General features: G+C 44.7%; 1 protein-coding gene across 4 annotated transcripts; it reads right to left on the bottom strand.

Annotated features, from left to right (window-relative positions):
* Positions 1-6,788: 6,788 nt before the first annotated feature.
* Positions 6,789-13,433, bottom strand: LOC311104815 (uncharacterized protein). 4 transcript variants are annotated; one of them, XM_084146742.1, is made up of 3 exons: positions 13,226-13,433; positions 12,858-12,883; positions 6,795-8,082 (listed from the first exon to the last, which is right to left on the bottom strand). In XM_084146742.1, exon 3 carries the CDS (start codon positions 8,078-8,080, stop codon positions 7,553-7,555), a length of 528 nt encoding a protein of 175 aa, XP_084002868.1. In that variant the 5' UTR covers positions 8,081-8,082; positions 12,858-12,883; positions 13,226-13,433; the 3' UTR covers positions 6,795-7,552. The 4 variants fall into 4 exon arrangements, with proteins under 4 accessions (XP_084002866.1, XP_084002868.1, XP_084002867.1 ...); XM_084146741.1 differs by having other exon boundaries at positions 6,795-8,085; XM_084146740.1 differs by lacking the exon at positions 12,858-12,883 and having other exon boundaries at positions 6,789-8,082.
* Positions 13,434-13,873: the final 440 nt, after the last annotated feature.

Below are 13,873 nucleotides of genomic sequence, written 5' to 3' on the forward strand. Positions count from 1 at the left end.
GTTCAATTGAAAGTTGTCTCAGGTTCATCTGGACCAACATCTGCAATGATGCATGTATAGGTATTTCAGAATGACTATATAATGTTGAGACCTTTGAGCCATGCCTTTTAAAGTCATGTTCTACCACCATACTATTGGCCTTGGCTTTTTTAGCTACTTGCCTTTTTACCATCAGGCCTTTTGCATTTTCACATGACCATTTCAACACCAAAGCTCTGCATTACAACTTTTACCTTGACTGGATCCTGGAAGTCATGTCTCCTCTTTTACCTTTTCAAAGTCAACTTGCTACGACAAAATTACTGCTTATACATAACTAAATGATGAACACCCTCCTCTTAGTTTACTGCAAGGAATCCAGGTGACATTATAACCCAGGGTTTCCCAAACTCGGTCCTCGGGACCCCAAGTGGTGCCCGTTTTGTTTTTTGCCCTAGCACTACACAGCTGATTAAAATAATGAACTAATCATCAAGCTTTGATCAATTGAATGAGCTGTGTAGTGCTAGGGCAAAAAACAAAACGGGCACCCCTTGGGGTCCCGAGAACAGCGTTTGGGAAATGCTGTAATGACCTGTCAACTTTGATTGAACCCCACATTACACTCTTAGAAAAAAGGTGCTATCTAGAACCTGAAAGGGTTCTTCGGCTGTCCCCATAGGAGAACCCTTTGAATAACTATTTTTGTTCCATGTAGAACCTTTTTGGTTTCCAGGTAGAACCCTTTTGGGTTCCATGTAGGACCCTTTCCACAGAGGGTTCTATATGGAACCCAACATGGTTCTACGTGGAACCAAAAAGGGTTGTCCTATGGGCACAGCCGAAGAAACCTTTTTTCTAAGAGTGTAGGGTGTACAGGAGCAATAAATTCAGCTCTAGCTTTGGAGGATGCAATGAAAGTTCTTATGCATTACATCATTGTGGAATGGACAAGATAACGTCAATCTCTAAGATTGTAACTGATTTGCACCAGAAAGTGAGGAGACAACATTAGAAAGTGAGGAGACAACATTAGAAAGTGAGGAGACTACATTAAAAAAGTGAGGAGACTACATTAGTCTATTAGTGTGTGGTCTGCGTCTGGGGGCCATGGCGAGTAAAGTCAACTCAGAGACCCTAACCCTAACCCCTACACCATGGAATGGGAACACATTCTCAACATGGTTAATATCAAACCCAAAATAACCACAGCACCCCGACGGTCGGTCCGTCTCACTGGATCGGGTTCCCTGTGATATTTGTGAGCATGGGTAGGAGCGTCTAGGACCATGGCATGTGATAGTCTACAGGCAGAGGAACGTCTGTACAAGACGGAGAGAACACCGATTTATTAGATGCTGGAAAGGACATCTGCATTCTGTATGATCGTGCCTGCGTTCCAAATGGCACCCAATACCTTTGACGAGAGCCTCAATGGGCCCTGGTCAAAAGTAGTGTACTAAATAGGGAATGGGGTACGATTTGGAATACAGTTGTACTGTATCTGCTAGACTTAGACTACCAGTCAAAAGTGTGGACACACCTACTCATTCAAGGGTTTTTCTTAATTTTTTATATTTTTTACATTGTAGAATAATAGTGAAAACATCAAAACTATGAAATAACACATATGGAATCATGTAGTAGCCAAAAAAGTGTTAAACAAATTTCAGATTCTTCAAATAGCCACCCTTTGCCTTGATGACAGATTTGCACACTCTTGGCATTCTCTCAACAAGCTTCATGAGATAGTCACCTGGAATGCATTTCAATTCAGAGGTGTGCCTTCTTAAAAGTTAATTTGTGGAATTTCTTTCATTCTTAATGCATTTCAGCCAATCAGTTGTGTTGTGACAAGGTAGGGGGGTTATACAGAAGATAGCCCTATTTGGTAAAAGACCAAGTCCATATTATGACAAGAACAGCTGAAATAAGCAAAGAGAAACAACAGTCCATTATTACTTTAAGACATGAAGGTCAGTCAATACGGAACATTTCAAGAACTTGAAAAGTTTCTTCAAGTGCAGTCGCAAAAACCATCAAGCGCTATGATGAAACTAGCTCTCATGAGGACCGCCACAGGAATGGAAGACCCAGAGTTACCTCTGCTGCAGAGGATACATTCATTAGAGTTACCAGCCTCTGAAATTGCAGCCCAAATAAATGCTTCACAGAGTTCAAGTAACAGACACATCTCAACATCAACTGTTCAGAGGAAACCGCTGTGTCTTTGTGAGACGCGGTGTGGGTGAACGGATGATCTCCGCATGTGTATTTCCTACTGTAAAGCATGGAGGAGGAGGTGTTATGGTGTGGGGGTGCTTTGCTGGTGACACTGTCTGTGATTTATTTAGAATTCAAGGCACAATTAACCAGAATGGCTACCATAGCATTCTGCAGTGATATGCCATCCCATCTGGTTTGGGCTTAGTGGGACTATCATTTGTTTTTCAACAGGACAATGCACAACACACCTCCAGACTATGTAAGGGCTATTTTACCAAGAAGGAGAGTGATGGAGTGCTGCATCAGATGACCTGGCCTCCACAATCCCCCGACCTCCACCCAATTGAGATGGTTTGGGATGAGTCGGACCGCATAGTGAAGGAAAAGCAGCCAACAAGTGCTCAGCATATGTGGGAACTCCTTCAAGACTGTTGGAAAAGCGTTCTAGGTGAAGCTGATTGAGAGAATGCCAAGAGTGTGCAAAGCTGGCATCAAGGCAAAGGGTGGTAATTTGAAGAATCTCAAATATAAAATATATTTTGATTTGTTTAACACTTTTTTGCTTACTACTTGATTCCATTTGTTTTATTTCATAATTTTGATGCCTTCACTATTATTCTAGAATAGTAAAAATAAAGAAAACCCCCTGGAATGAGTAGGTGTGTCCAAACTTTTGAATGGTACTGTACGTCAGAAGTAGTCACAAGATATAACTTCCTCAACCTTACCCAAGTCATCTGCCCTTCTGAGATATAACTTCCTCAACCTTACCCAAGTCATCTGCCTTTCTGAGATATAGCTTACTCAACCTTACCCACATCATCTGCCTTTCTGAGGTATAACTTCCTCAACCTTACCCAAGTCATCTGCCTTTCTGAGATATAGCTTACTCAACCTTACCCAAGTCATCTGCCTTTCTGAGATATAGCTTACTCAACCTTTCCCAAGTCATTTGCCTTTCTGAGATATAGCTTACTCAACCTTACCCAAGTCATCTGCCTTTCTGAGGTATAACTTCCACAACCTTACCCAAGTCATCTGCCTTTCTGAGATATAGCTTATTCAACCTTACCCAAGTCGTCTGCCTGTCTGAGGTATAACTTCCTCAACCTTACCCAAGTCATCTGCCTTTCTGAGATATAGCTTATTCAACCTTACCCAAGTCATCTGCCTGTCTGAGGTATAACTTCCTCAGCCTTACCCAAGTCATCTGCCTTTCTAAGATATAACTTCCTCAACCTTACCCAAGTCCAAGTCATCTACCTTTCTGAGATATAACTTCCTCAACCTTACCCAAGTCCAAGTCATCTGCCTTTCTGAGGTGATTTCCACAATGTTTTGGAAAGTGTAGGCTATGTTGTGGGATTTTCAAGCATATGATGCCGTCTGCAGGCTGTGTAGTATAGGCTACCATATTTGTGTGCAGTGTACCTGCAAGGCGGCATGGCATGAGAGTGCAAGCTTTCCTTCTGTAAGCTAGACCAGTCTCAGGCCTCTGTGTTTACACTGCTCCTCTGCAGCCACAAGATGGCACTATTTAAATGATTCTCCAGTGAAACTCAAGATATCTTGAGAAAATAGCTTTTTAACATCTCTTTTTATCATTTGAGAAAACACCTGTGCAAAACATAACAAAATAGAAGCCTAACAGCCCAAAATAGACATGAAATGTAAATAGAAAAAAAGTACAAAATAGAAAGATCCTAAAGATGGAGGGGATGAGACAGGTTAAAGAAGGATTTTTAAGCCTTGAGACATGGATTGTGTATGTGTGCCGTTCAGAGGGTGAAATGGCAAGACAAAATATTTAAGTGCCTTGGAATGGGGTATGGTAGTAGGTGCCAGGCGCACCGGTTTGTGTCAAGAACTGTAACGCTGCTGGGATTTTCAACAGTTTCCCGTGGGTATCAAGAATGGTCCACCACCCAAAGTACATCCAGACAACTTGATACAACTGTGGGAAGCATTGGAGTCAACATGGGCCAGCATCCCTGTGGAACGCTTTCGACACCTTGTAGAGTCCATGTCCCGACAAACTGAGGCTGTTCTGAGGGCAAAAGGGGGTCAAACTCAATATTAGGAAGGTGTTCTTAATGTTTTCTCCACTCAGTGCATGTACGTATATGTCTTAATATTTAATATTATTATTGATTCTTTCTAATTCTCTGTGGAAAAATATGATGTTAATTTAGTCTGTTTAGTAACTGAATAGAATAAATGAGGAAATTAAAGAATGAATAGGAATATAATCTCAACCACTAGAACTATTGTGTCTATGAATGGGATGTACAGTATTTTCAATTATCATTGGTTATATTTAGTATCATACTTCAGACTTCTTTTTGTCTGAGATGTGGGTGTTAGAATGTTTTGTGTTTGTTGTGTGCGTGCCTTGCATGCATGTTTCCATGGCTGTGAAGAGGGGGTATTAGGGTGTTTCAGACCGTTCCATTGTGAAAAGGCACTTTTCTTTTCTTCTGGTGGGTTGAGACCTTTTGTTGTTGTCCCCCACAATGAAATTGGAGGGGGACTATGGATCCGTCTTCATCGGTTCGTACTTCTCAGTGTATGTGTATGGAAGATCAAACCCATAACTTTGGTGACGTACGCAAGCACCGTGCTTTCACCAACTGAGACATTCGAACCAATGAGAATGACATCTCCACATGGTCAACACTGTAGGGAAAGTATCTAAACAAAAGTCCATTCTGACTGAGGAGGCCTGTGGTGAAGTAAGGTTAACCACTAGCCACACGCTGCCTTTATACATGGAAGTTAATTAGGGCCTCTCATACGCTCTAGAGGCACTTCATGATGATGTAAAAGCACTTCATGATGACCACCTATAGGTTTTTCTATTTGGAATTAGGCTTTAGACGCTGACAGGTGCTTCCTCTCCAGAATGTTCACAATGTTCACATTGTTCTTAAAAAGTAGTGCCTTGAACCAAAGGGTATTTTAAGCACTTTTCATTAAAGCTACAGAAGACACAGCATACATGAATGGAGTGTGTGTATCATAGCTCTCAAATCTCGTGTGTTTGGTTTTTCATCCAGACTTGGTTTTCCATTCAGATGGAAAAGGCGTTATAGAGTTGCTGTGGGCAGATATAGCCATAGCTAACCCTGCTCTTTTTCTATCTCCACTGTAGGCAGTCTTCTGTCAGCTCACGCTTCAATATTTGATATGAATGAATATTTAAACAAATATATAGCGATGCAGAGTGTACGTATCCGGCCCACCAGTTATAGGTGAGCAAAGGCACACAATGTTTCTGCTGTCTTATTCTGATGAGAGAGGGGAGAAACATTTCAAAAGGAGGATGTCACACTTAGAAAGCGTTTGCTTCATTTGCATTGCAGTACCATATCAAGGACAATGATCATTTTCAAAAAGGCATACACATCAAACAAAAACAGTGATGTTTTTAAAGTAATACATTGGTTTTATTGTCTGTTATCTTTTTGGACTAATACCATATAGCTAACTGTCTGCTGTCATCGGAAACATCTTAAATGTCACCTACAGACAGGAAAGACGCTCACACACCATCTTACTGTTTATTTTTCTTGCTTTTTTTTCAGCTCAGAACAAAAGCAGGATATCAGTATCAGCATCATCAGTATGAAGCTGACCACAGCTCCAATCCAAACCACTACACAGCAAAAGCCCCCTCCCTACACAGAAACCACAGAGAATGAAACCACAGAGGAACACTTAGCTACAGCGTCATCATCTCTTCCTCCACAGAGGAGAGAGGGCAGATTATTATTGCTCTAATTCTGGATGTGACTGTGTAAGCGATTTACTGAATTGGACTGAAATGTGTGTTTTCATCTAATAGATAACTAGTGACTACAAACACAAGGTCAGTCAAAACACAAACATAATGTACATCAGTCACCTTATCTTATTCCTTTTGGACGGGGTTGATCAGGTTGCACAAACAGTGTGTGTGTGTGTGTGTGCGCGCATGTCTGCCAGTGCAGTTGTTGTCTCTGTAGTGTATGATTAGCCTGTGTATGCTTGTGCGTGTGTAATACTCTTCTTCTCATTCTATGGAGAAAATAGTTTTGTCCTGCTTCTCTCTGACTGCAAGTGGAGCCATTTGCTTTATACAGTGAATAAAACTAGAGCCATTGATGTGCTTGTAGAGACTATTTGCTAAGTATCATCATAACTGTAGTATCATTAATGAACCTGTCAGGATCTTACCAGCTGTCCTCAGCCTGCCCTCTGCTGGTTTATTCTCACCAGGGTTGGACACTGCAGATCCTGAGGGGTTAGCCATAACCCTAAGCCTAGCTTCATGTCCAAACCCCAGCTCAACCTTGACCCTAGCTTCATGTCCACACCCCGGCTCAACCTTGACCATAGATTCATGTCCACACCCCGGCTCAACCCTAACCCTAGCTTCATGTCCACACCCCGGCTCAACCTTGACCCTAGCTTCATGTCCACACACAAATGATCACACCCCTGAAAACAGTCTTAGGTTTACAATCATGAGAGACACGGACACTGTATTAAAAACATGTTTTTTTATCAATTCATTATACAAATACACAGAGGTATAAAAAGTGTGCAGGTATGATCAATCATGTATTTACTGTATACAGCAACACGAATACGTCCTTAAGCACACCACAGATAATAAAATACAGCAATTTTCAAGAATAACATAACGTAATCAATACATAATCACATCGTTTTCTTGGCTGAATATCACTTATTATGGTTAATGAACAGTCTGTTGGTGTCATATTTTTCATTTGGAACAGTCTATGGGCTAGATCTATATCTATAATTCAGTGCCATTTGTCATAGATCAGCATCTATTTGCCATCATGTCGATTCAACAGGCATCTACTGTCATAGTGAAACTGTGGTGTCTTGTCATTGTACATCTCCTGTCATATAAATCTATAGTCTGTTGATGAGGTTCAGTGACTGGTAGCTCTACATATCTGTGATGGCAGGCAGTATGCAGGCTCGTACACGGGCCTCCTTCCAGACACAACAACAATCTGAGCTCTCCCTCTCTCTCTCCTCCTTCTCCTTACTCTCTCCCTCTCTTCGTCCCCCCCATTTTCTTTGTTTAATAATGGGCTACTTATCCTAGCCTGTAGCTGTTCTGCAGATACCTGTGTAGGTGTGTATCTATGTGGGGGCTGTGTGGTTAGGTCAGAGGGGGAGGGGCCACAGTCAGGGGTGGCTGTGTTACTGAACCCAGGGCAGCTGCTCTTACGTTGCTGCTGGAGGTCAAAGGGCAGGTCAGAGGGGCAGGAGCGGGGGTAACTGTGTGCCCGTGGGCGGGACTGGCCCTCAGACACCACCCCTTGTCTCCTTAAACCCAATTCCCTGATTGACAGGTGGAGTGGCCGGGGCTGCCGTACAGGAACTCTAAGGGGTCTGACGCACCAAGGCAACCAAACGCAGGCTCATTACAGTTGGAATCTTTCCCCTGTCCACCGCATACAGTGATGAAGTCAGAGTACATCCCAGGCCTTTCCTTCCCATGGGCCTTTTCCCTGTGACAAAATGCAGTGGCCTTTGGAGAGTTTTCATCTTGCACAGCAAGCTGCGGCAGCCTCGACCTCTGGTGCAGCGAGTCCTGCTTGCGAGGGTTGATGATGTCATTGGTGTGAAAGGAGGTGGGGTGAGCCAGGTGGCAGATGGACAGCAGGTAGTCCTCTGAGGAGAGGGTGTGTGGGCAGGGCCCTGGGTGGGTGGTAGGCTGGGCAGAGTGAAGGGTGTTGGACTGGTTCGTCTGGTTCATGTGGTTCATGTCTCTGACCAGATCCTCGTAGCCCTCTCTGATAGTGGGCAGCTGTAATCTCCTCTTCTGGGATACCGGTTTGGACATAGGACGCATGGCTGCTGGGAGAGACCGACAGAGAGAGAAGTCAATCACCAAGAGATAATGTTTGAATAATATCGGAGTGACTTTGTCTTCATGGACGTGGGGTCTGACATTTGGGAAATGGGTAGGTTATGCATACTCTGATTTAATCATATTTGATAACTGGTCCTTTCAATGCTCCCCACAGAACCACATCAACACCACTTCTAGACCTGATAACCTTAGCCCCACAGAACCACATCAACACCACTTCTATACCTGGTAACCTAAGCCCCACAGAACCACATAAACACCACTTCTATATCTGGTATCCTAAGCCCCACAGAACCACACCAACACCACTTCTATACCTGGTAACCTAAGCCTCACAGAACCACATCAACACCATTCTATACCTGGTAACCTAAGCCTCACAGAACCACATCAACACCATTCTATACCTTGTAACCTAAACTCCACAGAACCACATCAACACCATTATATACCTGGTAACCTAAGCCCCACATAACCACATCAACACCACTTCTATACCTGGTAACCTAAGCCTCACAGAACCACATCAACACCATTCTATACCTGGTAACCTAAGCCTCACAGAACCACATCAACACCATTCTATACCTTGTAACCTAAACTCCACAGAACCACATCAACACCATTATATACCTGGTAACCTAAGCCCCACATAACCACATCAACACCACTTCTATACCTGGTAACCTAAGCCTCACAGAACCACATCAACACCATTCTATATCTGGTAACCTAAGCCTCACAGAACCACATCAACACCATTCTATACCTTGTAACCTAAACTCCACAGAACCACATCAACACCATTATATACCTGGTAACCTGGTAACCCAGGTTCCCTTGGAGAGTTCATCAATGAGCTTGACGCCTTGATAAGTTCCTTTCCTGAGGATGGCTCACCCCTCACAGTTCTGGGTGACTTTAACCTCCCTACGTCTGCCTTTGACTCATTTCTCTATGCCTCCTTCTTTCCACTCCTTTCCTCTTTTGACCTCACCCTCTCACCGTCCCCCCCTACTCACAAGGCAGGCAATATGCTTGACCTCATCTTTACTAGATGCTGTTATTCTACTAATCTCACTGCAACTCCCCTCCAAGTCTCCGACCACTACTTTGTATCATTTTCTCTCTCGCTCTCCTCCAACACTACTCACTCTGCCCCTACTCAGATGGTAATGTGCCGTCGAAACCTTCGCTCTCTCTCTCCCGCTACTCTCTCCTCTTCCATCCTATCATCTCTTCCCTCTGCTAAACCCTTCTCCCTCCGATCTCCTGATTCTGCCTCCTCAACCCTCCTCTCCTCCCTTTCTGCATCTTTTGACTCTCTATGTCCCCTATCCTCCCGGCCGGCTCGGTCCTCCCCTCCTGCTCCGTGGCTTGACGACTCATTGCGAGCTCACAGAAGAGGGCTCCGGGCAGCCGAGTGGAAATGGAGGAAAACTAGACTCCCTGCGGACCTGTTATCTTTTCACTCCCTCCTTTCTACATTATCTTCCTCTGTTTCCGCTGCTAAAGCCACTTTCTACCACTCTAAATTCCAAGCCTCTGCCTCTAACCCTAGGAAGCTCTCTGCCACCTTCTCCTCCCTGCTGAATCTTCCTCCTCCTCCCCCTCCCTCCTCCCTCTCTGTGGATGACTTCGTCAACCATTTTGAAAAGAAGGTTGACGACATCTGATCCTCATTTATTAAGTCAAATGACACCGCTGGTCCTGCTCACACTGCCCTACCCTATGCTTTGACTTCTTTCTCCACTCTCTCTCCAGATGAAATCTTGTGACTTGTGACGGCCGGCCGCCCAACAACCTGCCCGCTTAACCCTATCCCCTCCTCTCTTCTCCAGACCATTTCCGGAGACCTTCTCCCTTACCTCACCTTGCTCATCAACTCATCCTTGACCGCTGGCCATGTCCCTTCCGTCTTCAAGAGAGCGAGAGTTGCACCCCTCCTCAAAAAACCTACACTCGATCCCGCCGATGTCAACAACTACAGACCAGTATCCATTCTTTCTTTTCTCTCCAAAACTCTCGAGCGTGCTGTCTCTAGCCAACTCTCCTGCTATCTCTCTCAGAATGACCTTCTTGATCCAAACCAGTCAGGTTTCAAGACTGGTCATTCAACTGAGACTGCTCTTCTCTGTGTCACGGAGGCTCTCCGCACTGCTAAAGCTAACTCTCTCTCCTCTGCTCTTATCCTTCTAGACCTATCCGCTGCCTTTGATACTGTGAACCATCAGATCCTCCTCTCCACCCTCTATGAGTTGGGCATCTCCGGCGCTGCTCACTCTTGGATTGCATCCTACCTGACAGGTCCCTCCTACCAGGTGGCGTGGCAAGAATCTGTCTCCGCACCACATGCTCTCACCACTGGTGTCCCCCAGGGCTCAGTTCTAGGCCCTCTCCTATTCTCTCTATACACCAAGTCACTTGGCTCTGTCATATCCTCACATGGTCTCTCCTATCATTGCTACGCAGACGACACAACATTAATTTTCTCCTTTCCCCCTTCTGATAACCAGGTGGCGAATCGCATCTCTGCATGTCTGGCAGACATATCAGTGTGGATGTCGGATCACCACCTCAAGCTGAACCTCGGCAAGACAGAGCTGCTCTTCCTCCCTGGGAAGGACTGCCCGCTCCATGATCTCGCCATCACGGTTGACAACTCCATTGTGTCCTCCTCGCAGAGTGCAAAGAGCCTTGCCGTGACCCTGGACAACACCCTGTCGTTCTCTGCTAACATCAAAACGGTGATCCGATCCTGCAGGTTCATGCTCTACAACATTCGCAGAGTACGACCCTACCTTACACAGAAAGCGGCACAGGTCCTAATCCAGGCACTTGTCATCTCCCGTCTGGATTACTGCAACTCGCTGTTGGCTGGGCTCCCTGCCTGTGCCATTAAACCCCTACAACTTATCCAGAACGCCGCAGCCCGTCTGGTGTTCGACCTTCCCAAGTTCTCTCATGTCACCCCGCTCCTCCGCACACTCCACTGGCTTCCAGTTGAGGCTCGCATCTACTACAAGACCATGGTGCTTGCCTACGGAGCTGTGAGGGGAACGGCACCTCCTTACCTTCAGGCTCTGATCAGACCCTACACCCAAACGAGGGCACTACGTTCATCCACCTCTGGCCTGCTAGCTCCCCTACCTCTCAGCCCAGTCAAAGCTATTTGCTGCTCTGGCACCCCAATGGTGGAACAAGCTCCCCCACCACGCCAGGACAGCGGAGTCACTGACCACCTTCCGGAGACACTTGAAACCCTACCTCTTTAAGGAATACCTGGAATAGTATAAAGTCATCCTTCTACCCCCCCCCACCCCCCATTAAAAAAAAGAAGGAAAAAAAAGTGGTTGTCCCACTTGCTATCATAAGTTGAATGCACCAATTTGTAAGTCGCTCTGGATAAGAGCGTCTGCTAAATGATGTAAATGTACATGTAAATGTAACCTAAACTCCACAGAACCACATCAACACCATTCTATACCTGGTAACCTAAACTCCAAAGAACCACATCAACACCATTCTATACCTGGTAAACTAAGCCCCACAGAACCACATCAACACCATTCTATACCTGGTAACCTAAACTCCACAGAACCACATCAACACCATTCTATACCTGGTAACCTAAACTCCACAGAACCACATCAACACCATTCTATACCTGGTAACCTAAGCCTCACAGAACCACATCAACACCATTCTATACCTGGTAACCTAAACTCCACAGAACCACATCAACACCATTCTATACCTAGTAACCTATGCCCCACAGAACCACATCAACACCATTCTATACCTGGTAACCTAAACTCCACAGAACCACATCAACAAAATTCTATACCTGGTAACCTAAGCCCCACAGAACCACATCAACACCATTCTATACCTGGTAACCTAAGCCCCAAAGATCCTCCTATTTCTTTATACTTATCCCCGCTCTCCTCTTCTCTCCTCTGTTTGCTCAGGAGGAGCTGTGTAAATAGGTCCGTAAGACAAACACACCGTGACCATAGCTACATAAACACACTGGTATATAAGTACCATAGATACCAGACCAGCCAGCCAGAACCCGCCAGAACCCACCAGAACCAGCCAGAACCACATACTGTAGCCTATATTTTCTCATGCCACCCATATTGTTTCAGCCCTGACTGCAGGCCGCAGAGTATTTCAGTCCTGACCTCAATATCAAAAATAGCTCCAGCCAAACCCTAAAGCCAGCCTCTCCCAGTATCCCTCAAGGTGGAATAGCTGCTAAATATAGAACCACAACTAGCTGGTATGCAGTGACTCAGAACCATACTAGCATCCTTCCTATACATAGCAAAGATACAGGTAATTGCCTAAATAAAGGAAACACCAACATTAAGTGTCTTAATAGGGCGTTGGGCCCCCATGAACTGCCAGAGCACCTTCTTTGCAGCTTGGCATAGATTCTACAAGTGTCTGGAACTCTATTGGAGGGATACAACACAATTCTTCTATGACAAATTCCATAATTTGGTGTCTTGTTGATGGTGGTGGAAAACGCTGTCTCAGGCGCCGCTCCAGAATCTCCCTTAAGTGTTCAATTGGTGACTGAGACGGCCATAGCATCTGGTTTACATCGTTTTCATGCTCTTCAAACCATTCAGTGACAACTCGTGCCCTGTGGATGGGGGCATTGTCATCCACTCCCATCAGGATAGAAGTGCTTCACCATAGGTTGAAGGTGATCACTCAGAATGGCTGTGTATTTATTGGTGTTTACCTTGTCCTCTAAGGGGTTGAGTGAACCTAAACCATGGCAAGAAAATAATAATTATAATAATAATTAGTCATTTAGCAGACGCTCTTATCCAGAGCGACTTACAGGAGCAATTAGGGTTAAGTGCCTTGCTCAAGGGCACATCGACAGATTTTTCACCTAGTCGGCTTGGGGATTAGAACCAGCGACCTTTCGGTTACTGGCACAACACTCTTAACCACTAAGCTACCAGAGCTGCCAGAACTCTCATTTACTCAAGTGTTTCCCTTATTTTGGTAGTTACCTGTATATTAGCATCCTGTGTATAACCTAATACAGTAGTTACACCTGTAGGTTTAATGGACTTTGGCACAACTGCTTGGCAGACTCACCTGTAATAAAAGGTGTAGTGTATATCCAAGTCTTTTCTCTGCTCCTGTAGCGTGTCTGTAACAGGGTTCTCTCGTTAACTCTTCAGGAGAATGTGTGAATGAACATCTGTGCAGATAAGATCTGGCTGCGTAGCTTTAAAAAAAGAGAAGTAGCGATGCTGGTCTCTGAGCGTGCTCTGTGGCTCTAACTGTCTCTGACTGTGTCTGTCCTGAGGTAGCAGTAGACTGCAGATTTATCTCCTCCCTCTCTCTCTCCCTCAGTCTGCCCTTCCCTTATTCTAAATATAGCATCACCATCCGTTTCCTATCCCTGAGCACTGTCATTGGATGATTTTGTTGATGAAAGGAAACAGAAAGAGAGGGATAGATGAAGAGATTGAGATTATATATATATATATTATTTTATTTTTTATAAAGAGAACAGAGGTAAAAGTGGGGGCAGGTTGAGAGAGTTGTGGTAACAGAACATTTCTCAATCTAGCCCTGTTTATTACCAGGCTGTAATTAGCTCAGGTACAAAATAAAGCTGGTATACTACACCAATGTTTCTCTGATAAAAAGTGTCCTGCTTAGACATAGAACCCCTATAAAGTGGTAGAATGTAGCCTCAGTATCTCTGATAATATTACTGATGCCATAATGTCTCCA

Source organism: Coregonus lavaretus (genome assembly GCF_964263955.1).
Source record: "Coregonus lavaretus genome assembly, chromosome: 29".
NCBI lineage: Eukaryota > Metazoa > Chordata > Actinopteri > Salmoniformes > Salmonidae > Coregonus > Coregonus lavaretus.